The sequence below is a fragment of the Harmonia axyridis genome, chromosome 5 (assembly GCF_914767665.1).
Source record: "Harmonia axyridis chromosome 5, icHarAxyr1.1, whole genome shotgun sequence".
NCBI lineage: Eukaryota > Metazoa > Arthropoda > Insecta > Coleoptera > Coccinellidae > Harmonia > Harmonia axyridis.
This window is the reverse complement of record NC_059505.1, coordinates 7,620,184-7,643,234: the sequence shown is the minus strand read 5'-3', so window position 1 is coordinate 7,643,234 and position 23,051 is coordinate 7,620,184. Positions and strand designations below refer to the sequence as shown.

Below are 23,051 nucleotides of genomic sequence, written 5' to 3'. Positions count from 1 at the left end.
TTATTCTTTCAGTGAATTCTACTTGTAAAAAGAGGGGGTTACTTCAGCAAATCTTATATCTAAAATGAAAATTTTAAACTCAGTGGAGTTGTCTGTGACTCAGGGAAAACTTAGAAAGAAACTTAAATTCGATGTTTTGAAAATTAAACTTGACATTTCTTTAATTTTAATCAATTGTTCGTAGGAATTGTTTAGAATTCATATACGATAAAATTTTTAATTACAATGAATATGATGATGAAATGATATACATCCTCTGAAGTATCGAAGTCATCGTCCTTACCTTCATTTGAAATGATAATTTTGGCTAAAATGAGAAATACTGCGAAAAGTAGGCAGCAGAGTGCCTTCCAGTTAGTCTTCAAAAATACTATGAGTGCAAAGTTCGTAATTTAGCATTACACTTTTTCATTTCTTGCTTGAAATAAAAGTACCCATAAAATAATATAAAAATAAATGAAAGGTTGTGAAAATTATAAATAATTAAAAAATTTTCTGTAACAATTCCATGGTAAGATATGGCGAAATTATTTGAAATTTCAATAATCGTTTAGATAAGATATCGCATACAGTACCAAAACCGCTTCCAATGGAAGTCATGTAATTACAAAAAATATACTTATCACTTTTTTTATGTATGTGCGCTTCTTTGAAGGTAGAAAGTATAACAAAAATAGATCCATTCTGGCAATAGTCATGAGGGTTTTAAGTGTTTTCTTATTTTTTATACTTGTTATTTTGCAAATATGTGAAGGACTTCAGACATATCGTAGTGGCTCTATTGGTTACCAGGGTTACCGTCATTCAGTCAACGTAAACGTTGGTTTGAAATTCAGATACTGTAGATTTGTATGTTTGGAAAAATGTGGTAGCATGTCCAAAAGAAGCGCTGATCCCGTAGAAGAAAAATCAATAATACCCGAGGGTAATGTGTATATTGATCTTTGAAAATCTTATTGATTATTTTTTCGTTATATTCTAATAAGTGGACATGAAAGCATTTCACGTTTGCTATTCTAAGATTTACTTATTAAGTTGCGAATAAGAGTGTAGATTTTCAACCACTCAAATCTTCTTTCAGTAGATGCAACTATTACGACTATGACGATAATTTTCAAGACCACTTCAATAGTAAAATATAATTTAGTTGATTTTTTGAATATTTTTGAGCACTGAAAAAATGTAATTACGCAATTCTCATAGAGTGTTCAGCTCCAAGAATTCAATTTAACGAAAGTGTTGGATATGTGCAAACGTGGAATTTATGGTTTTTCGAATGTATGGTGCACGTAGCAAATGATCTTCACGAGAGATAAAACATCAACACTCATCTCTCTTGAAGATCATTTGCCGAAAACAACGTACTATGGAGTGCTGAATTTTTAGCAACGAAAGAATAAGGTAAAGTCATACATAGTAGTCCCTGGTCTGATGCACAGACGGCAGTGCTAATATTGAATCCATATGATTTTTAGTTAGTACCAACCTTCAAACGATACGTGTCAAAATTTGACAGCAGTCCGACCATCAGTTTGTGAGATATTGCGTTGTGAGTGTAGCTACTTTTGTTATTTGAAAAAAGAAGGAATAAGAAGAATTTCGAAAGGAAAAAATACAGTTGAAGCAAAATCTTAGCTTGATGAAGAATTTTCGGGGTCTGCACCAGGAAAATCAACCATCATTGATTGTTATGCTAAGTTCAAACGTGGTGAAATGAGCACCGAAGATGGCGAACGCAGTGGACGCCCAAAAGAGGTTGTCACCGACGAAAGAATCAAAAAAGTTCACAAAATAATTTTGAATGACCGTAAAGTGGTGTTGATCGAGATAGCAGACATTGTGAAGATATCATCTGAACGTGTACATCATAACATTCACGAATAATTGTACATGAGGAAGCTGTGTGCAAAATAAATGCCGCTCGAGCTCACAATCGATCAAAAGCAACAACGTGTTAATGATTCTGAGCAGTGTTTGAAGCTGTTTAAGTGCAACAAACCTGAATTTTTACGTCGATACGTGACAATGGATGAAACATGGCTCCATCATTTCACTTCGGAGTCCAATCGACAGTCAGCTGAGTGGACTGCACACGATGAACCGAATCCAAAGCGAGGAAAAGCACAACAGTCAGCTGGCAAGGTTATGACATCAGTATTCTGGAATGCGCAATGTATAATATTCATTGATTACCCTCAAAAGGGCCAGACCATCAACAGCGATTTTTAGATAGCGTTATTGGATCGTTTGAAGGATGAAATCGTTAAAAAACGGCCCATTTGAAGAAAAAAAGGTGCTGTTTCATCAAGACAATGCGCCTTGTCACAAATCAATGAAAATAGTGGCAAAATTGCATGAATTTGGCTTCTGTATCCACTGTATTCGCCAGATCTGGCTCCTAGCGACTTTTTCCTGTTCTCAGACCTCAAAAGAAGGCTCGCTGGAAAGAAATTTAGCGCCAAAGAAGAAGTATTAGCCGAAACTATATAAAAAATTTGGCATCAAAACCGCTTGTTTATTTTTTGTATTCTCAATACATAAATTGTAACCCTCGTATTATTTAGATTATACAACTCATGTTCTAATGAACCAATAAAATCCGTAAATTTCCCATAGTTACGGCTTATTGACGACGTGGTATAATCGTTTTGGTGTTTCGCCTCCTGCCATATTGTGATCATTCTCATAGTAATATTCTTGGACGTTCGCCAAAAAATAAAAGTCAAGCTCAGTGAAATGTCATTGAATAATCAAAATGCAGTACTTTAGTTACAGTTATTGAAATTGTTCGTTATATAATCGAAACGAATATCACTCGAGCATAGACAATATATTTCGATTATACGAACCTCTTCACTCGACGTAGTTCGCGAAACACCACTCGAGCTGCGCTCTCGTGATGTTTCGCGAATTACGTCTCGTGAATCGGTGTATGATCGAATATTGTCATTGCTCTTGTGATATTATACCTGATTATAACTCTGTGGTGTCAAATTTGCAACTTTGTTGATACGTGAAAATTTCAGGGTTCTATTGGAGGGATTTTTATGGTATGATACCACCCGATGCCTATATTCTGGGTGATTCTTCTCAAAAACCTCAAACTTATATCGGTTTGGTATATGATCCAGGACATAATGGTACCTTCGTCACCACAATTTTTGATGGTACTCCCTATGTATATAACCCTTTTAAAGGAAAAACATTCAAACTGACGGAAAATATCAAGGTGAATACAAAAATCGACAAGAAAATTGTTTACATTATTCTAATTATAATCGTGAAAAAAATTCAACAGCTCGAACGAAAAACCTGAAAATTTCAGGGTAGGTACGGATCTCGAAGGCCACAGAACAATTTCTTAATGGGCATAATTAAATAAAATTTCAAAGTTTCATATTCGGTAGGTATACCTAAATTAAAAATTTGCATTCAGATATAAAATAACAATATCAAGCTTTTTACAAATTTTCATGTCGACAAAATGCTTTAAAAATATTTTAGTGAGATGCTTTGTTCGAGGTTTATTATTTTCCTCTATCTATCCGCTTTCTCGGTACCGCCTCTTATTTGCCATCTGTGGTTTTTGCATTCGTCATCGGTGTACACTTACCCGTTGTTTTCGGTTTTTTGTATCTCGTCACACAATTTCAATATGTAGTTATCAAAGAACTGAACTGAGTAATTCGCATCGAAAAATTGTCTGGGCTGTTTTGTACTATATTGTGTTTCATTCAAATTGCAATTTATTCGTGAACACATATTTACAGAATGTTCCTAAATTGGAGATACAAATGAAAAAGACAGATTTGTCGGATCATTTCAAGAAAAAAAAGTCCTATTACATGAGCCCGCAAACGCTTTGTTTTTGAGATACAGGTGTTAAAGTTCAAGTTTTTCTCTAATAGCACTTTCCCTTCACAAGATACTCAACTTGAATCGGCATAGTATTCCAATTTAAAGTTTTCATCATGTAATATCCTAATTTTGAGAGCAAATCTACAGGGTGATTTTTTTCTGAAAGGGTGTTCGCTTCTTTCCTCCAGAATAATTTTTTTTGTGAACCACTGGTAATTCAGAAAAATTTAAAAAGAAACTCTGGTTCAGTTTTTTTTTTTGATTTGTTGTAGTTTTGTCGTATCTGTAATCGATTTCAAGAAAAAAATTCAAACAACTCTCTATAGTAATTCTCAGGAAAATCCAAATTATTACAAAGATCCAGTTAGGTAGCTGTGATAAATAAATTAATTATAAGTTTTGGTTCTTATTTACCAACTCTGTGGCGAAGATTAATAAAGATTCGATAAACTGGTTAAACATCACAAAAAAGGACTACAAGTAACACTTGTTGAAAAGTGATATAGGGGCTGAAATTGCTGATAAAAGTTCAGTGCCACATTCTATGTATCTTCAAGAGGTTGAGGAGATTTCAGTGCGAAGAACTATATGTGAGCTGAGGGACTTTAAGGCACCAGGATCGGACGGGATTTCGAATGAAACACTGAAAACTTGCTGCGAGTACATAGCAAGTCCCCTGACATTTTTGTTCAACCTCGGAAGTAGAATCAATATGTGTAACTACCGACCAATATCGCTGATATCGGGCATTGCTGAAGTGTATGACAAAATACTGAAAAATCGAATTGTAGCTTACCTTGATAAAGATGATATCATTTCTGGTTCACAGTTTGGTTTCAGGGAGAAAACCTGGACACAAGATGCTCTCGCACGTTTAACATCAAAAATATATCGGGGCCTGGACTCAAGTCGCCCGTGCCTGGGCGTTTTTTTTGGATCTTGCGAGGGCTTTTGACATGGTTTGCCATACGCTTCTACTGGAGAAGATGGAACGCTTGGGTTTTCGAGGCATCATCCTTAAAAGAGTCGGAAATTACCTGGAAGACAGAAAGCGAATGGTTGAAATAGATAAAATCCATACCACAGAGAGGAGTGTCCGTTTTGGGGTGTCTCAGGGCACCGTTCTGGGACCTGTCTTATTTCTCATTTATATTAATCTCTTACTCAAAGTGCAGTCCATGGGCACTATTCTGTCTTTTGCTGACGACACAGCAATCATCTATGAGGCAGACACTTGGGAGGAAATCAAGGAAAAGGCTCACACATTTTCCAGCGAACAGTTATTTATAGATGCGGAAGTAATGGATATTAGAAAGTTGTACGCGAGAAACATTTTAAAGTTTTGTAGTTCGGGAAAATTTTCTGTACAAACCGTAGAACATGCCCATAATACAAGAAATGAAAACAGGATATATCTGCCTCGAGCTAGGAAATCAATTGGACTGAGATACTTCGAATATATTGCTCCTCGTCTGGTGGATTTTATACCTGGAGAACTTAGGGGTTATATGCACTCTCGTATATTCGTAAAAAATTAAAAAAATGGTTTATTTCTGCTGATAGAGACAAAATTTGTTCCGTTGTTTCCCCGGATAATAATTTTTGAACATTGTGTGGGAAAGTGTGTACTTTATACCTGTATCTGGCTGTAGCTGAGTGTGAATGAAACTGTTCTTGGCGTGTGTGTTTGAAGCCTATATTGTGTGTGATCATTAGACAGAAATTTCTCAAAGACAAGCTCTCTTGAGCTTTTTGAGTTTCTCTATGTTTATTTCTTCGGGTTCTCTGTCCTCATGAATGTATTGAGATTTTGTATTTTAGAGATGAATAAACATTATTATATTATATTAACACCCTGTACCTTGAAAACAAAGCGTTTGCGGGCTCATGTTCAGGGGCCATTTCATTTTTAAAATTATCCAAGGAATCTCTCATTTTTCTTAGTAACTCCAATTCAGGAACACCCAGTATAAGTTAAGAACAATCGAATTGGTAATAAAAAAAATTATTTAGAGTAATTTGGTTCAGATTTCGTTATCAAACCTCTTTTTATCACATTATATATGAGTAAACAATGTCGTCAAAATTTTTTTTTCGATTATTCCCCCCCAAGAAAAAATATATCTACGCCCTTGTATCTACTAGTTTTTACACAAACTATGAAAAACACCTGACTCAAAATTCTAAAATTACAGACATCGTAACAAAATGATATATAGCTCAAAAATCTTCTCAAACTTTAATACGTTTCCAGATTTTATGCACATTGCAACCTCGTAGATTAGTTTGGATGAAATTGACCCAAGAAATACTCGACGACTTGTGGGAGAAGGCGGATAGAAAGAACGTACTTGGAGGTTATCATGTCGAATTATCAAATGAAAATCGAACGAAAACTACATTTCATTACATCGTTAAATATCCCTCAAAAACAACGTATGTTGGTTATGTAAGCAAACTCAATGATACTATGGAATATGCGAAACAGGATGGTACAGTTGGTACAACAAAAAATTTCGAGTGGCTCATGTTCCTAAACAAAGAACCTGGTAATGAAACCATGCAGATGAAACGCTTATGTAGCCATTCCTTTGAATTTTCCTACAAGTTAGGTGAGTATAATTATTTCTTACTTCCTTGAAATTGATAAAAAAAAATTATGAGTTGAAAATACAATACTTCAGAAGAATATATACTAACTGACAAAGAAACTGTAACACCCAGAAAGAGCTTTTTTTGGTTGAACATAGATAGTATAGCAAGGAGAAAATTATTGAAATTTGGAGAAAAAAACGAAGACTTTACAATTTTTTTAATAAATTTGTTAATAATATGTTTGTCCACCGTGATTATCTATACACTCCCCTATTTCTTCTTGAGGGATATTATCCCAAGCTACATGAACTTCATGTCTCACAGCCGCCAAAGTCCGTGGGGATTGAGCTAAATTTCCAAGCTTTTTTCCCATGCTGTCCCAAACATGCTCTATGGGCGAAAGATCGAGGGCTCTGGGCGATCATGGCAAAAGATTCACATGGGTCGTTTCGAAAAAGTTTGAACAAACTCTGGCAATATGAGTTCGGGCATTATCTTGCTGAAATATTGGATTTGTAGGATTCCACATATGCCTACTTATGCGTTTCGTCCCTGGCACACACATCGGACTCATCAGTGTAACTTTGGTATATTTGTGTGTGCCGTGTCACAGACGCTTGGGGAATTTATTATTATCGGGAGCCGCCGGGACTCGAACCTGGCACCTTGTCGCATCTCGGTGAGTGAGTCTACAGTTTTAACCACTAGGCTACCGACTGCGGTGTTTATTGTTGCTATGTGGAGCTTTATGAGAAGCCGCCACATGACTCCCTCCCCAGTGACGGAGGAACGAAACTTATTCGTGTTACGAGGTCAACGGTGCAGCCGGGTGATTGCCGCCTAATCAGAGCTGCACCTCGCGGCATCGTGCGGACGGTGAATGCCGCCTATTCAGGTCCGCTATACCGCGGCAGACCAAGGAGCACATATTGCACGTCATGGGAATGGGCGTATAGTTTCGTTGGAAATTGCAGATATATGGGAGCTACGCATCAACCTTCTGCTTTCCAGGACACATCGTTAAGACGGCCATTCCCATCACGTCGAGCTTGCGTGCTGTGACGACGGAAACACGAGGCTCGGCGTGCCATCGGCTCTAGTGTCCGATGGACACCCCAGTAGCCGTAACGTTGAGCGGGGCAGTGAGTCGCCTCTGCGCTCCAACGCCGCAGCTCTCCGCCATCACGTCGGGGTCACCAATGTAGGATTCCACATATGCGTTTCGTCCCTGGCACACACACCGGACTCATCAGTGTGACTTTGGTATATTTGTGTGTGCCGTGTCACAGACGCTTGGGGAATTTATTATTATCGGGAGCCGCCGGGACTCGAACCCGGCACCTTGTCGCATCTCGGTGAGTGAGTCTACAGTTTTAACCACTAGGCTACCGACTGCGGTGTTTATTGTTGCTATGTGGAGCTTTATGAGAAGCCGCCACAGATTCTCAAGCCGGTTGAGGTAAGAGAGAACATTAGGCTCCACTTTCTTTAAGGTAACGCAGCGCTGTCAGATTACTTCGAATAAAGACTAAAGGTGACCTACTTGCATGTGCAATAGCACTTCATACCATAACGCCTGCTGTCCGGTGTACATACATGACATCAAACTGGGTTCACGTCTTTCTCCGCGACGTCGTCTTACCCTTCTTCGGCCATCATGTGCACCCAAAGAGAATCGAGATTCATCAGAAAACACGATCTGATGAGATTCCACATTCCAATGTTGACGTTCTCTGCAACATTGTAATCGTTGCTGGCGATGCTCAACCGTCAGAGATAACACAAGTTGGGGTCGATGATGCTTCAGTCCAAAAGACCTTATCCGACGGAAAACCGTTCGTTACAGGATGGCCTTGTTCTCCTAACCACACATCAGCCAAAGATCGACTTGTCGCAAATCGGTCTCTAATGGCCATAAGTCTAAGACGTCGATCTTCAACTTCATTTGTGCCCTTTCGACGACCAGTGCCTACTCTTCTTCGATTTTGGGCATTATCAAACCACGCTCAACAACATCTCATAACAGTAATTGGATTTCTATTCGTACGGTTAGCGATTTCACGAAATGACAAACCTGCCTTCCGTAGACCAATAATTTGACCTCTTTCAATTTCTCTTAGCTGGCGATAAATTCCACTCTAGGCTCTAGACATTTCAACAACAACTAAACATCGACTTTGGATCTCCTTGGGCTACTGGTTTGTTGTAAAATTTCAAAAACTTGCAGAAAACGACTACAATATTTAAGTAACAAAAATTGTTCAGATGATAAAATATTTAACGCTTTTTTCTCCAAATTCAATCATTTACCCCTTTCTATACTATCTATGTTTTACCGAAAATAATTCAAAATTTCAACAGCTCCTTCTGGGTGTTGCAGTTTATTTGACAGTATATATAGTTTCAAAATTGTGATTCGATTTTGCTAATGGACAAACACAATAAAAATGTTTTTTGTTCGTTCTGATATATCAATAGTTAGATGTTCGATAAATTAATTGAATTATTATTCAATATTTGAAGGTTCAATACCCAAGTTCTATAGAATAATCAACTGGGCTTCATGTACTTATACATGCTCAGAAGGTGACCAAACCGAAATAAATAAGTTTAAAACAAATAAGACACTGAAGGCATCTATGGGTAAGTTAAGTTAATATAACTCTTCAATGTTATTTAGACTATTTATCACCTTAAAACTAAAAATGCAGGTTCATGTAAGCGTCAGTTAAGACAAATAGGTAGGTTTAATATAAACTTGAGAGTTAAAACCAACAAGTAAGGAGATGTCGTAATTTATTGTCAATTCTGAAAGCGATATAAATTTCCGTGAAATATTTCAGGTGGAATTGGGAATGACATTTTTTCATTTTGTATATTGTATATTCTCTGCCTTGCCTATCCTCTGTGGATTTTGGCAAGATATGGCATACTCATAGCTGAAATTGTCTTGAAAAAATTGCATCTTATTTGCAATAACATACTAGGTGTGATATTCGAAATAAGGAAGTAGTTGCCTGTTTCCGGTATAACTGGAAGTTGTAGAGATCTGAAAATATTTTAGGAAGAAAGATCATTGTTTCGAACCCCAAAATATACATTTTTAGCACAAAATTATGATCAGTTTTTCATAAACGTCTAATATGCCATCGCGGTGGATTACCCTGTATAATTTTGAATTTATTAAAATGATAAAAAAAATTGAATGCATTATTGGAGTGAATAAAAAACTAATTACTATTTCATGACTTGTGTCAATTCATTCTTCATAATTTGAATAATAAGAATATTTCCACAGAATATTACTGGAAACCAAGAATAGCTTTCAGTGAAGAAGAAGCCTTCAAGGCTGGATACAGTCAGAGTTATCCAAAACTATATATAGGACAATCTTTCGTTGATCCCGATATATTTGACGTTGGTTATGCGTCAGAACATTATACACACTTGATGAGGGGTACTAAGTATATTATAGGAGAAGGAATAGTTTATAACGTGAGTTCATTATTATTTCACCTAACCACTCTCATCCATTTCTTATAATGCTAATTGTAAGAACTTATTATGACCGTCACTGATCAACAATTGCTAGGGATCACTTATGAACTTCTCTTCATTTGTATTTTTTTCAAGTTATCTCGTGAATATCTGTACATTATATGTTCTCTAAGGAAAAAGTAAGATGTTTTGAGTTGATTATATCAAAGTCTTCCTCACTTCATCGGCTCTTGTTCACAAAATCGATTATTATCTGTAGGCTGTTACAGGTGGAGTGAAAAGCAATGTGGTATTTGTTATTAAATCTGTTTTTTCTCTCGTTCAAACACATAAGGTGACAATAATTGAAGAAATGAGAACAATATCAGCTTATCAGTCATGCCGAGAAGACGTTTGGCTCCTGTGCAAGTGGACCAAATCATACGGTGGATACAGGAAGGTTTGTCCCAGCGAGAAGTGTCCCGGCGGTTGAATGTTTCGCAAAGTGTCGTGAGTCGGGCTTGGAATAGGTTCATCCAAAACGACTCAGTAGCTTATGTTCATGGGGGAGGTCGGCAGCGCAATACAACAGCTGACCAAGACCGTCTTTTGATCCTCAATGCTAGGAGAAATCCCACTTACCCGGCGTCGCGGCTCAATAGATCACTGAGAGTTGCAACAGGAGTTCTAATTTTGAACCAGACTGTAAGACGACGACTACATGTTCGTGGTTTGAGAGCACGTAGGAGGGTACAACATCCCCGTTTGAATAGGGAACACCGGGTTCATCGACGGCAATGGGCTGAGGAGCACTGCAATTGGACACTTGAAGATTGGAGCCGATGTTCATTTACGGATGAGTCTAGATTTCGTTTGGTCAACTCCGATGGACGTATTCTTGCTTGGAGGGAAAGAGGTCGAAGGTATGCAGAACAGTTTATGGTACCCACAACAGCTTTTGGCGGAGGTTCTATATGTGTATGGGGAGGCATTTGTTTGAACCAACGCACAGAGTTGGTTGTTCTGCAGAACACCACCATGACCAGCCACAGATATCACGATAATAATAATAATTTATTGCCATCAATTTTACATGGTTCGTCAATACAGCAATATTAAAATTGAAAACTGAAAAATTCCTCCACTGAATAAAATTCATTTGCAATCAAGAGCCGATTGATAACCTTTCTGAATGCTCGCTCTGGTAAATTCTTCATATCGTTACGATATGATTATTGAACCCATAATTGTTCCGTTTGCGGCTGCCGTGGGCGAGAATTTCATTTTAATTGACGATAATGCCCGTCCACACCGTAGTCGTCTGGTTAATGAAGCGCTAGAAACTCATGCTATTGATGGGATGGACTGGCCAGCTCGCTCTCCAGACATGAATTGCATCGAACATGTCTGGTCTGAGATGTCTAGACAATTGTCAACCTTAGAACAACCGATCAATAACCTGGAGGACCTTTCTAACGCTTTACGGGATATTTGGACGAATTTGCCCCAAAATTTTATAAATCGTTTGATCGAAAGTATGCCTCGTAGGGTAGAATGCTTGAGACGAGCTCGTGGGGGACCAACTAGGTACTAGCTTAACCGAAACTTCAGCCTTCTTGTAGTTTCATCATGAAATTTTTATGTTATTCAAACACAGAATTTTGAGTGTTCCTAATAAAGTCTTTTTTTCTTTTCAACTTTCCATTTTTTCATTCTTTTCTCAAGTGAACCCTATTATCAACTGAAAATACTATGATATCTGACTAAATTTATAATCTTGGAGCGAATATTTCAGAAATAAATTTAGAACAAGTAAGTGATCCCTATCAATTGTTGAGCAGTGTATATCCAAAGTCACTTGAAGGATGCCAGAATATTTCGATTTTACAAGGGTTGTCCAAGTTTCCAGAAATTCCTTCGGCGCCAGTCAATTTATTGCCTAACAACACCTTCAAATAAACCGTTATTTAGCGGATCGCTGTATCCACTTCGAAGAGACATCTGGCCAAGCGTTTTTATGGACTAGTTCAAGTGAATTTGGATATACTCTAACTAACTTTAGCCCATACCTACATTTATCTAGTTACTTTATAAAGAGTAGATATGTTTGTTGATAAACCTGCCGAACGGTACATATTAGACCATTTGAAAAGTTCCTGGTCTGATGTACAGATGGCGGTGCTAGTATGATTTTTGAGTAGTAACAACCTTTACACAATACGCGTCAAAAATTGACAGCAATCCGACCATGAGTTTATGAGATAATGCGTTGTGAGTGTATGTACTTCTGTAATTTGAGAAAAGATGGAAAAAAAGAATTGCGTGTGCTGATGAAATATTGCTTTTTGAAGGGAAAAAATACAGTTGTAGCAAAATCTTGGCTTGATGAAGGGTTTCCTGGGTCTGCACCAGGAAAATCAACCATCATTGATTGGTATGCTTAGTTTGAACGTGATGAAATGAGCACCGAAGACTGCGAACGCAGTGGACGCCCGAAAGAGGCTGACAGCGATGAAGAAATAAAAAAGTCACAAAATAATTTTGAATGACCGTAAAGTGAAGTTGATCGAGATAGCCGACATTGTGAAGATATAATCTGAACGGGTACATCATATCATTCACGAATATAATATAATATATATTATATAATAACATAATGAGATAATATTTGTACATGAGAAAGCTGTGTGCAAAATGGGTGCCAGGCGAGCTCACAATCGATCAAAATCAACAACGGTCAATGATTCTGAGCAGGGTTAGACGTTGTTTGATAAATGAACCTGAATTTTTGCGTCGATATCACTCCGGAGTCCAATCGACAGTCAGCTGAGTAGACTGCACACGATGAACCGACTCCAAAGGGAGGAAAAACACAACAGTCAGCTTGCAAGGTTATGGCATCAGTATTCTGGGATGCGCAAGGTATAATATTCATTGATTACCTCCAGAAGGGCCAGATCATCAACAGCGATTATTATATAGAGGTTTTGGATCGTTTAAAGGATGAAATCGTTAAAAAACGCCCCTATTTGAAGAAAAAAAAAGGTGCTGTTTCATCAAGAGAAATAATTTCGTCCCGTGATCGCTGGTGGACTCTTCAGTCAGGCTATCCAGCATTCACTACCTCTCACACCATCTTGGAGAAGTGAGTCTGTTGCAATACGATGACCCCTATACTATACATACTACGGGGCCGAAGTATGTGTGGCGCGAAACCCCACATCTGTGAGCAGACAGAGTCACTACAGTACGTTTGATAAATTAAGGATTCAGGTTATAATAAAACTGCGTTATAAGAGATTCGACCGAGTTGACATTTACAACAAAAAAATTTAAAAAAAATATTTTCAAGCTCTTTGACTATTAAAATTTTCAACATATATTACAGATTTTCAGTACAACAAATCCTGATAAGTTCGAATGGATAAATACAACGTCGACGGATTTTTCATGTTTGGATAAAGATCGAATGATACCTGGGGGCAGCCTCTCTAATGGTTCAAAAGCCTATATTGGTAGAGAAATCCCAACGAAAGAAACTTACCCTGGATCCATTCATGTGACAAAAGATGGAGCCTTTTTAATTTCTTTCAATGACAAACCTCTGGAGTTTCAAGTTCTAATGCTCAAAGAAGAAAAATAATTTGATGTTTTGAAGATAATATTCCATAAATATAATGAAATATAACATCACTTTCAGAATGTACTTTTGCAATTTTGACCTTCCTTTCCCTTTCTTTTCTCCCTTTTTTTCATAGAGTAAGGTAGGAGTAAAAGATATGACTCTTCTCAAATGACTCCGGTTGGCGACTATGAATAACCTGATTCCTTTGAAGGTCCATTCATACCATAGAGTAATAAACATAGATAGAGGGAGTATACGCAATTTTTACATGTTCCCAATATGGTTGGATTGTGATATATTTTCAAATCCACAATTTTACTAAATCATTATGAATGTACATTATATTGAATGAAATATATTTATTTGAGTTATTCCCACTTAAATATGCAAATTTGAATATTTGGAACTCGATATTTTTCCTTATTATCGAATTTATAATATGCAGAATATTTATTATTTTCTGTATCCACGTGCTGAAATACAAGGTTTGACAACTATTGCTCTCCTAGTGTCATCGGATTTTTCACGTCGTTTAACACCGAGATTCTATGATTTAATACATTCAGACTTTTTATTTGGGGCCTAAGCAAATATAAGGTCTATGCTAATGGTCCTAAACCGATGCCACACCTTGAAGATGGAATTCGTGAAGTTAACTAGGATATAAGAGGCCAATTGAAAAGTACCCGCTTCCATAGTAAAACACATTTTTTTGCGAAATTCTATTTTATTATTCAACTTAGATGCCTTCGAGGGAGATACACCGCTTATAGAGATGCGATGTTCCAACTTAGCGATACCATTTTTATAGTACGATTTTTTTTTCGCTGTCAAATAGGCCTCAGTTTCGGCGATTTCTTCTTCGTTGGCGCTAAATTTCTTTCCAGCGAGCATTCTTTTGGGGTCTGAGAACAGGAAAAAGTGGCTGTCGGCCGGATCTGGCGAATACTGTGGATTCAGAAGCAATTCGAAGCCCAATTCATGCAATTTTGCGAGTGTTTTCATTGATTTGTGACACGGCGCATTGATGAAACAGCACCTTATTTTCTTCAAATGGGGCCCTTTGTCTACGATTTCATTCTTTAAACGATTCAATAACGCTATATAATAATCGCTGTTGATGGTCTGGCCCTTTTGGAGGTATAAATGAATACTATACATTGCGCATCCCAGAATAGTGATGCCATAACCTTACCAGCTGGCTGTTGTGCTTTCTCATGTATAAATATTCGTAAATAATGTACACGTTCAGATGATATATTCACAATGTCTGCTATCTTGATCAAATCCACTTTTCGGTCATTCAAAATTTTTTGTGAACTTTTTTGATTTTTTCGTCGGTGATAGCCTCTTTTGGGTGTCCTCTGCGTTCGCCTTCTTCGGTGCTCATTTCATCAATCAATGATGGTTGATTTTACTGGTGCAGACCTTCGAAACTCTTCATCGAGCCAATATTTTGCTTCAACTGTATTTGTTCCTTTCAAAAAGCAATATTTCATCAGATTTTTTTTTTCATCTTTTTTCAAATAATAAAAGTAGCTACACTCACACGCGATGTCTCACAAACTAATAGTCGGACTGCTGTCAAATTTTGACACGTATCGTTTGAAGGTTGGAACTAAAAATCATATCGATTCTTTTCATTCAATATTAGCACCGCCATCTGTGCATCAGACCGGGGACTTTTCAATTGGTCTAATATAGCTGAAAATGTGCGAATTGGTCATGGAAAATTCTATGAAAAGGATATGGTGCTGCAGCCGTAGCCGTGGCGGCAATTTTGCTGATATCGTTCTGCATCGTTTTTCCTCATCGCTTTTTTTTTCAATATCAAAATGAAGAGATGAAAAAAAAATTGAAAACCTTTTATTCATAAATGTAAACTTCAATTGGTTAATTGGTATACTGGCTTTCATTATATAAAAGTGGCGGATGCGTTTCTTATTAATTGGTATAAGCTCGTTACCAAGAAGACATATTGATGCAGTGCGTATGATAATGAACAAAATTATCCAACAGGATTTATCGATAAAACCAAGGATTGACATATGGTACAACAATAGTGAATCCCGATTATTTTTCGCGAAACGATGACAAAATGAGCAATCAGAATTGAATAAGATGGGATTCAATTGTTACACTGTGAATAAATTCGACACAACCGAAGGAACACCCAATAAATGGTGAGGCTTTTTGTTTCATCATATTTTTATTATATAATATAGACACCGACTAAATTTGAAATTCGGACTATATCTCAACGATGTTTGTAGTCCATTTTCCCTTGAACATTTTGGGCGATTTTAGCCATTATTATTTGCATTGTAGCTTAATTCCTGGGTAACACAACTGTTCATTGCCATCCTCAGTTGCTTCGATGTTTGTTGTACAGGGTTAGAACTATTTAGGCCCAGTTTCACCAAATGCTTTAATCTTGACTTAGCTCTTAAGTGAGGCCTTAGATCACGATTAATGTAATGTAGCGTTTCACCACACTCCAAAGCGCCATTTAATCGAACAATCGCGATTTAGCACTAATCGGCCATTTTTGGAGGATTATAACCTTTCAAGTTGAGATTGATAATTATTTATCAGTATGGAACTCTTGTCTATGTGATTATTTTTCCGGAAATTTCTAATTTTTGGGTCAATTTTATCAAAATATGACTATATGTATAGGCTCAATATTTCCCATTTAAAATACACGTAAACTTTGTTTTTGTGTTTTATGAAATTTATTGCAAAGAATAATTTGTTGATATGTTCGATTGAAATATTATTTAAGAAGCAGTTGAACTTGTTAATGAAAATAAATAAGTTAATAAAATTACTTATATAGTTTTTTTACCAGAATGTGTGGTTTTGTGAAATGGGATAATTTCTTTTTAACTTCTGCAAGTTTCCGACATTTCGAAGCACATCACTCGACATTTTCGGCAAAAATTAACTTTGTTTTTTGTTTACAAGATGACAAATGTTTTGAAATGTTATGAGTTATGAATGAATGACACCTGACACCTAGCGCCAATGGTGGTCATCACTGCTAATACGATACAGAACACTATTATAACTCTTTGTTCACAACGTTGCCAAATGGTCTGACTATTTAATCGCGATTTGGTTAATCGCGATCATCTTCGGACGGGTTGATGCATGGTGAAACAGAAAACACTTTTAAGCCTGCTTTAGTAACAAGCGGAGTTTAATCAATCTGGGATCAAGTGCTGTTTGGTGAAACTGGGCCTTAGAGATACAGGGTGGTTTAAATTACAGAAAAGTTGCGTTAGTTAGGGATTAGTGTGTTGGTGTTAACAGATCCAAAATATCTCGAAAAAACTAAAAATCGTGATTTTTTTTCTGTATAACTCATTTGTTTCTGGAGATAACTTAACGAAATTCGGTTTGTAGATATTATTCAACATAGATATTCTGAGAGAGGTGATAAAGAAAAAAATTACGAATTCAACAATGTATCACACTCTCCAAAAATATCGAGTCTAGCTACACAAATAACTTGTTACTTCGTTATGTGAAACCATCACTTAATTTTTGCAAAAACCTAATTCCTGTTTTATAAGTACCGTCCTGTTAATTACATAATCATGCTGATACCAACAATCTAGATAGCGTACAACTGGCAATGTCTGGAGAAATTGTTTTACATAATTAAAAAAACTCAAGTGATGGTTTCACAAACCAACAAAGTTATTTGACCATTCTGATATTCCAAATCGAATTGCTATGTTGTTATATTCAACATATTGAATGATTTACGTAGTATGCTGGAGCCAGAATTGTCAAATAACTTTGTTGACAATGACAGGTATCATGTGAAACCATATTTTGACTTTATAATTTATGTAGAACAATTTCTCCAGACCAGACATTGCCTATATGAAGAGTGTTGGTATCAGCATGATTATATTATTAATAAGACGTTACTTATCTAACAGGATTTAGGTTTTTACAAAAATCAAGTGATGATTTCACATAACAACTGAACGATGTAACAATTTATTTGACAATTCTTGCACCAGCCTACTGTGATGTACCAAGTATGAAAATATTCAGAATCTTCCTACTGATATATACTACACCACTAATTAAACAAAAAAATAAAGGAAGTTCAAATTTGCTTAGCTAGATTCCATATTTTTGTAGAGTGTGATACATTGTTAAATTCGTAATTTTTTCTTTATCACCTCTTTCAGAATATCTATGTTGAATAATATTTACAAACTGAATTTCGTTTAGTTATTTCCAGAAACAAATGAGTTATACAGAAAAAAATCTCGATTTTCAGTTTTTTTGAGTTATCTCGGGAACCATTGGAGCTATTTTGGATCTGTTAACATCAACACACCAATCCCTAAATAACGTAACTTTTTTGTACCCTGTATCTCTAACGGTTTTCGATATCCCTGTCGTGTCTGAATGGTTATGTGTCATGTTACTTCAAATGAAGGCTAAAAGTGACCTACTGCATGTGCAATAGCACCCTATACAATAACACCTACTGTCCGGTGTACATGACGCTCAACATCATACTAAGGTTCACGTCTTTCTCCCCGACGTCGTCTAACCCTTCTTCGGCCGTCATGTGCACCCAAGGGGAATCGAGATTCATCAGAAAAGACGACCTGATGCCATTCCACATTCTAATGTTGACGTTCTCTGTACTACTGTAATCGTTGCCGGCGATGCTCAACCGTCAGAGGTAACACAAGTTGGGGTCGATGATGCTGAAGTCCAAAAGACCTTATCCGGCGGTAAACCGTTCGGGCAGTTATGGATGGCCATGTTCTCCTAACCATTCAACAGCTAAAAATCCAGTTCCGCAAATCGGTCACTAATGGCCATAAGTCTTAGAATTCGAACTTCATTTGTACCCCTTCGAAATCCGGTGCCTACACTTCTTCGATTTTAGGCATTATCAAATCACGCTTGACAACATCTCATAACAGTAGATGGATTTCTGTTCGTACGGTTAGCGATTCCTCGAAATGACTACCCCGCCTCCCGTAGACCAATAATTCGACCTCTTTCGTATTCACTTAGGTGGAGATAAATTCCGCGTACACGTGCTCTAGACATTTCAACAACAACCAAACATCGACTTTGGATCTCCTCGAACAGCGGTTTGTGTAAAATTCAAAAGAACTTGCAAAAAACGACTACGATATTTAAGTAACAAAAATTGCATACATGAATTCACCTTCACAATTTTTTCTCCAAATTCAATTCTTTACTCTTTCATATACTATCAATGTATACCAAAAAAAAAAAATTTTAATTCAAACAGCTCCTTCTGGATGTTGCAGTTTCGTTGTCAGTTAGTATATCATTCAAATAAAATAGGTATCAGGGCTGTTGAAGTATCACACTTAATTTAATCTGTACCTATTCTTGTTCTGTAAATATATTTCATTTTATCTCTTAACAAAATTGAGTTTCATTTTATGATAATGAAAAGTTTCATCTTCTTTCAGCATCAGCACTTTATCTGGAATGACGTTCGATAATTTGAATTCCTTGGAAACCCTGAATCTTCAGAATAACAAGCTTCTGCATGTACCTGAAGAAGTTATGGAAAACGTTTTGGATACACTCAGGGTAATCGATCTCATGGGTATGTATCATTTCGAATTTTTTTTGCGCCCTCGTTCTGTGCGCCTATTGGCCACAAAGCTTGTATTCTACGGTGCCGGCCTTCGATATTCTCGAGGTAGGTTTAAGGTCAGAATAAAGTTTCATAATGACATAAATGTATCCAACATAATTGTAGTTATCTAATATTTTGTTTCCCTTTCAACTCGAAGACTACCTACTCAGTAAGTAAGTTTTAAAATAACGACACGAAGATTGTTGAGAATTGTTACACAAGATCCGAAAAGATGAAAAAAAATTATTCTAATAAGTTTAATATCTCCATTATTCTGCATATTCGTCTGAAATTTCGTGATTTTGTGAAACAATTGCAATTTCACAAAAAAAGTTGCCCGGCCATGTTATTTTCCGATGAGGTGATCATAAATGGCCACCGAGATTTTGTGATTTAACTCCTTTCCACTTTTTGCTTCGGGGCCAATTAGAAGATAAGGTCTAGGACAATGCTCAATAATTTATTGAAGATGGAATTCCTTAAGTTTTCGAGGACATACAGCTACAAATTCGCGAAATGATGAAAATAATGTAAAATTTCATGAAAAAAATATGAGGCTACAAAACTGTTACCGTGGCGGTCATTTGACTGATATCGTTGTCCTTCGATAATGGCATACCTTTCTCTTCAAAATGAATTGAACAAATATTAATTTTTCTACAATTTTTTTCAATATCAAATTGAAACCTCTTATTGGAAAACCCTCATCACTGAACGAGTGCGCAAAATTTTCTGAACCGAAGTGAGTGCTTTCTCTAATTTGTTTTTTTCTAGACAATCCACTAATTTGTGACTGCGATCTCCAGTGGTACCGAAATTGGATAAAAGGACTGAAGGATAAAGATGACGAAATGATGCAGAAGAAGAGAACTGTATGTTTGTATTCTCAGGATCAGAGAGAGTACAGTTTGCAATCTCTACCTTTAGAGAAGATGAACTGCGTAATAAAATCTTACGATTCTCTTAATAACAATGGAAAATCAGCTAGAATAGAGTTATTGGCTCCAATAACTATAAGTGTTTTAGCTTGCACCGTGATATTCTTTTAACGAATCATCTAAAGAGAATCGATTAGTGTTTAGGGACATCCTGAATTGTATTTTATAGCACGAGGAGTGCTATAAGAAACTGTTCAGGTTATTGCAATTTTTGTTATAGTTCGAGTAGAGTAACTCGTAGTGAGTTGTAGTTTCTCATAGTCAAAAAATTAGGTGAATATATTTTTTATTCGAATCGTCATAAATTCATATTCTTTCTGTATGACATGAAATATTTTCTTAGTTATTCCAATTTAAAGAATATCCAGAAACCGCTTTTCTAAGCTAGATAAATTAAAATTTCCTAAAATTTTAGTATTCTGTATTGAAATGTGTAGTTTGTCGAAAACATATCATAAAGTTCCGAGTATTGCTTATGGAGACCAGAATCGTGTAGAGCCTTTCAATATTTCATGGCATTGAATTGATTGTTTGTCTTCATACTTCACTCGAACATAAAGGTAACTTTTGGACTGATTCAGGAGTACGCCTTAATAATCCACTGTTTCATTGATGTCCCAATATCTGTAGTAGATGTCATTTTCTCTATATATCTTGATGTATGCTAGATGTAGAAATTTCTTCTGGAAGTATTTTATCGTGTGGTTAATGAATTTAATTTCTTTAAGGATTTAGTTCATAATCCTTGTTTGATATCGCACACCAAGCCTTAATATTGGGACAAGCAGTAATCTGCTTGAGGAAAAATATATTATGGTGGATTCTTCAAAATCATCCATATCATATTATGTGTAACCCATATGTAACCCATATGTAACCCATTTTCGAAAATTTTCGACCATCGGTATCTGAACGTTTTGGGACAGTGAAAGTTTCTATTGTAAATTTTCATAAACGCGATGTACCGATGTTGTTCCGAATTGCATGAGCCAAAAATTTTGTGAGCTTGATAAAATCATATCATTAGTATTAAAAAATATATATCTTATATAATATATACATAAATATAGTAATTGGTAAGTTATAGATCAGAAATTGGTACATTTTTCGATGCACTATATGCAGTGTGATAGTAAAATTCCTTCTGATCAATCGTATGCATATCAGGAAATCTCGGTGTTCTTTGTGACTGAAATAGCTCTACCCGTACCTTACCCATCTAGAGAATAGGTTGTAACTTTTTTCAGGAATTACGGAAAGTTCGGATTAGGAATACCATATTTAGGGTAGTTTAAGGAAAGTCTGAATGTCAATTATTGGTCTGAAATACTAAGCATATCATCATTCGAATGTAGAAATACATTTCAGTGTCTATTGAATATTCTAGCAGTTATTGATTTAATTGTTAGGGAAAAATTCAAGTCTCAGATCAGTAAGTTAAAAGTGCGGGTTACATTGATAAAATCGGAATTTTACCGGGAAAATAAACAAATTTTTCCTGTCTCTACATATCATTTAATATATCTGCGATAAACTATATGTACACGTATTGTCAAAGATATTTTGTAGGTTTATTATTATAAGAGGTTAAATTTGATGAGCGAGAGATATTTTAGTGAAGACGTTTATTGCAACCCTGTCCCCCCTGACAGTGTTGCCAGACCATTTCAAGACATATCTGATCGCGACGTTGCCGAGCTACACGTTTTTATGTCCAGCTCAAAGAAACCATCAGTTTTAATATTTTTCTAATATTCTAGTGTCAGGTCGTTATCACATAAAAACGTGTAGGAAACGTCCGATCGCGTAACCTTTTTACGATTTTACCGTGTATGATATATCTGGTAGGTGTTATTAATGTGCACATCATTGCATATCCAGAGTTAGGTTATATATTCATCTTTGACAAACTGGCTGTTGTGTTTTGTGTCATAATATATCCCAGTTAATATTATTCAATGTTTCAGAAATGTAAAATTCCATGTATAATGTGAAACTTAAATAAAGAGAAGGTTTACGCTGCAAATGTTTCATTTTTATTCGACATGTTGTTTGAAAAATTTCATGATATTTCTTCATATCAGCGAAATATAGGGTGATTCACCGTTAGTGCATACTCAAACTTTGACCTCACAAGCGCATTGAATGAAACAAAATATGTCTCTGCATCCCGAAACCATCCTGAATTTCCAATGATGAAACCTAGAGTCTTGAAGCCACTCAAAACAACAGTAGGTAGCATATGCGTGAAGCAAAGTCTCTGATCGAACAGAAGGCCTAGGTCTCTATACTGAACGACTCTGTTGAGAACGTGACCATCTACGTTATATGGGAACTCTTACTATTGATTTCTATAGGTTAAAGGAAACCACATTACATTTTTGAATGTTAAGGGGAAGCAAGTTTTTGCTTCCCAAAGCAAAGTTTGGGAAAACAAATGGGATCAAATATCATTGATGAAAACTATAAATAGTAGTGGACCCAATATAGATCCCTGGGGAACACCATAAGACGCAACGAATTCAGCCGATATGTAACCCAAACATCGAACCCAAAGCCGCCTATTCGTAAGGTTAGATTCAAAAAAACAATTGAAACTCGTAGAAGTAAACCATAGTCCAGTCGATGGAACGCTTCAGGGATTTCTGTATAAAGTACATCCACTTGAGAAGAACCATCTAAAGCAGAAGTGATGTACTGTGTTATACACATCAAGTTCGTGATGGTCTACCGACCCTTAGGCCCAGTTTCACCAAATGCTTTAATCTTGACTTAGCTCTTAAGTGAGGCCTTAGATCACGATTAATGTAATGTAGCGTTGCACCACACTCCAAAGCGCCATTTAATCGACCAATCGCGATTTAGCACTAATCGGCCATTTTTGGAGGATTATAAC

The 23,051-nt window shown here is 36.4% G+C and overlaps 2 protein-coding genes across 2 annotated transcripts in view; both read left to right on the top strand.

The window, feature by feature from the left end:
* The window catches only part of LOC123680430 (leucine-rich repeat-containing protein 15-like), a 150,396-nt gene extending 129,395 nt beyond the window's left edge, over positions 1-21,001 (top strand). Inside the window, exon 9 of the mRNA XM_045618328.1 lies at positions 19,992-21,001. Coding sequence (XP_045474284.1) covers positions 19,992-20,266 — 275 coding nt within the window. The 3' untranslated portion in view covers positions 20,267-21,001. The remainder of the gene's footprint in view (positions 1-19,991) is intronic.
* Positions 620-13,633, top strand: LOC123680433. Its single transcript, XM_045618331.1, has 6 exons — positions 620-925; positions 3,027-3,229; positions 6,113-6,470; positions 8,977-9,096; positions 9,752-9,948; positions 13,319-13,633. Exons 1-6 carry the CDS (start codon positions 634-636, stop codon positions 13,571-13,573), a joined length of 1,425 nt encoding a protein of 474 aa, XP_045474287.1. The 5' UTR covers positions 620-633; the 3' UTR covers positions 13,574-13,633.
* Positions 21,002-23,051: the final 2,050 nt, after the last annotated feature.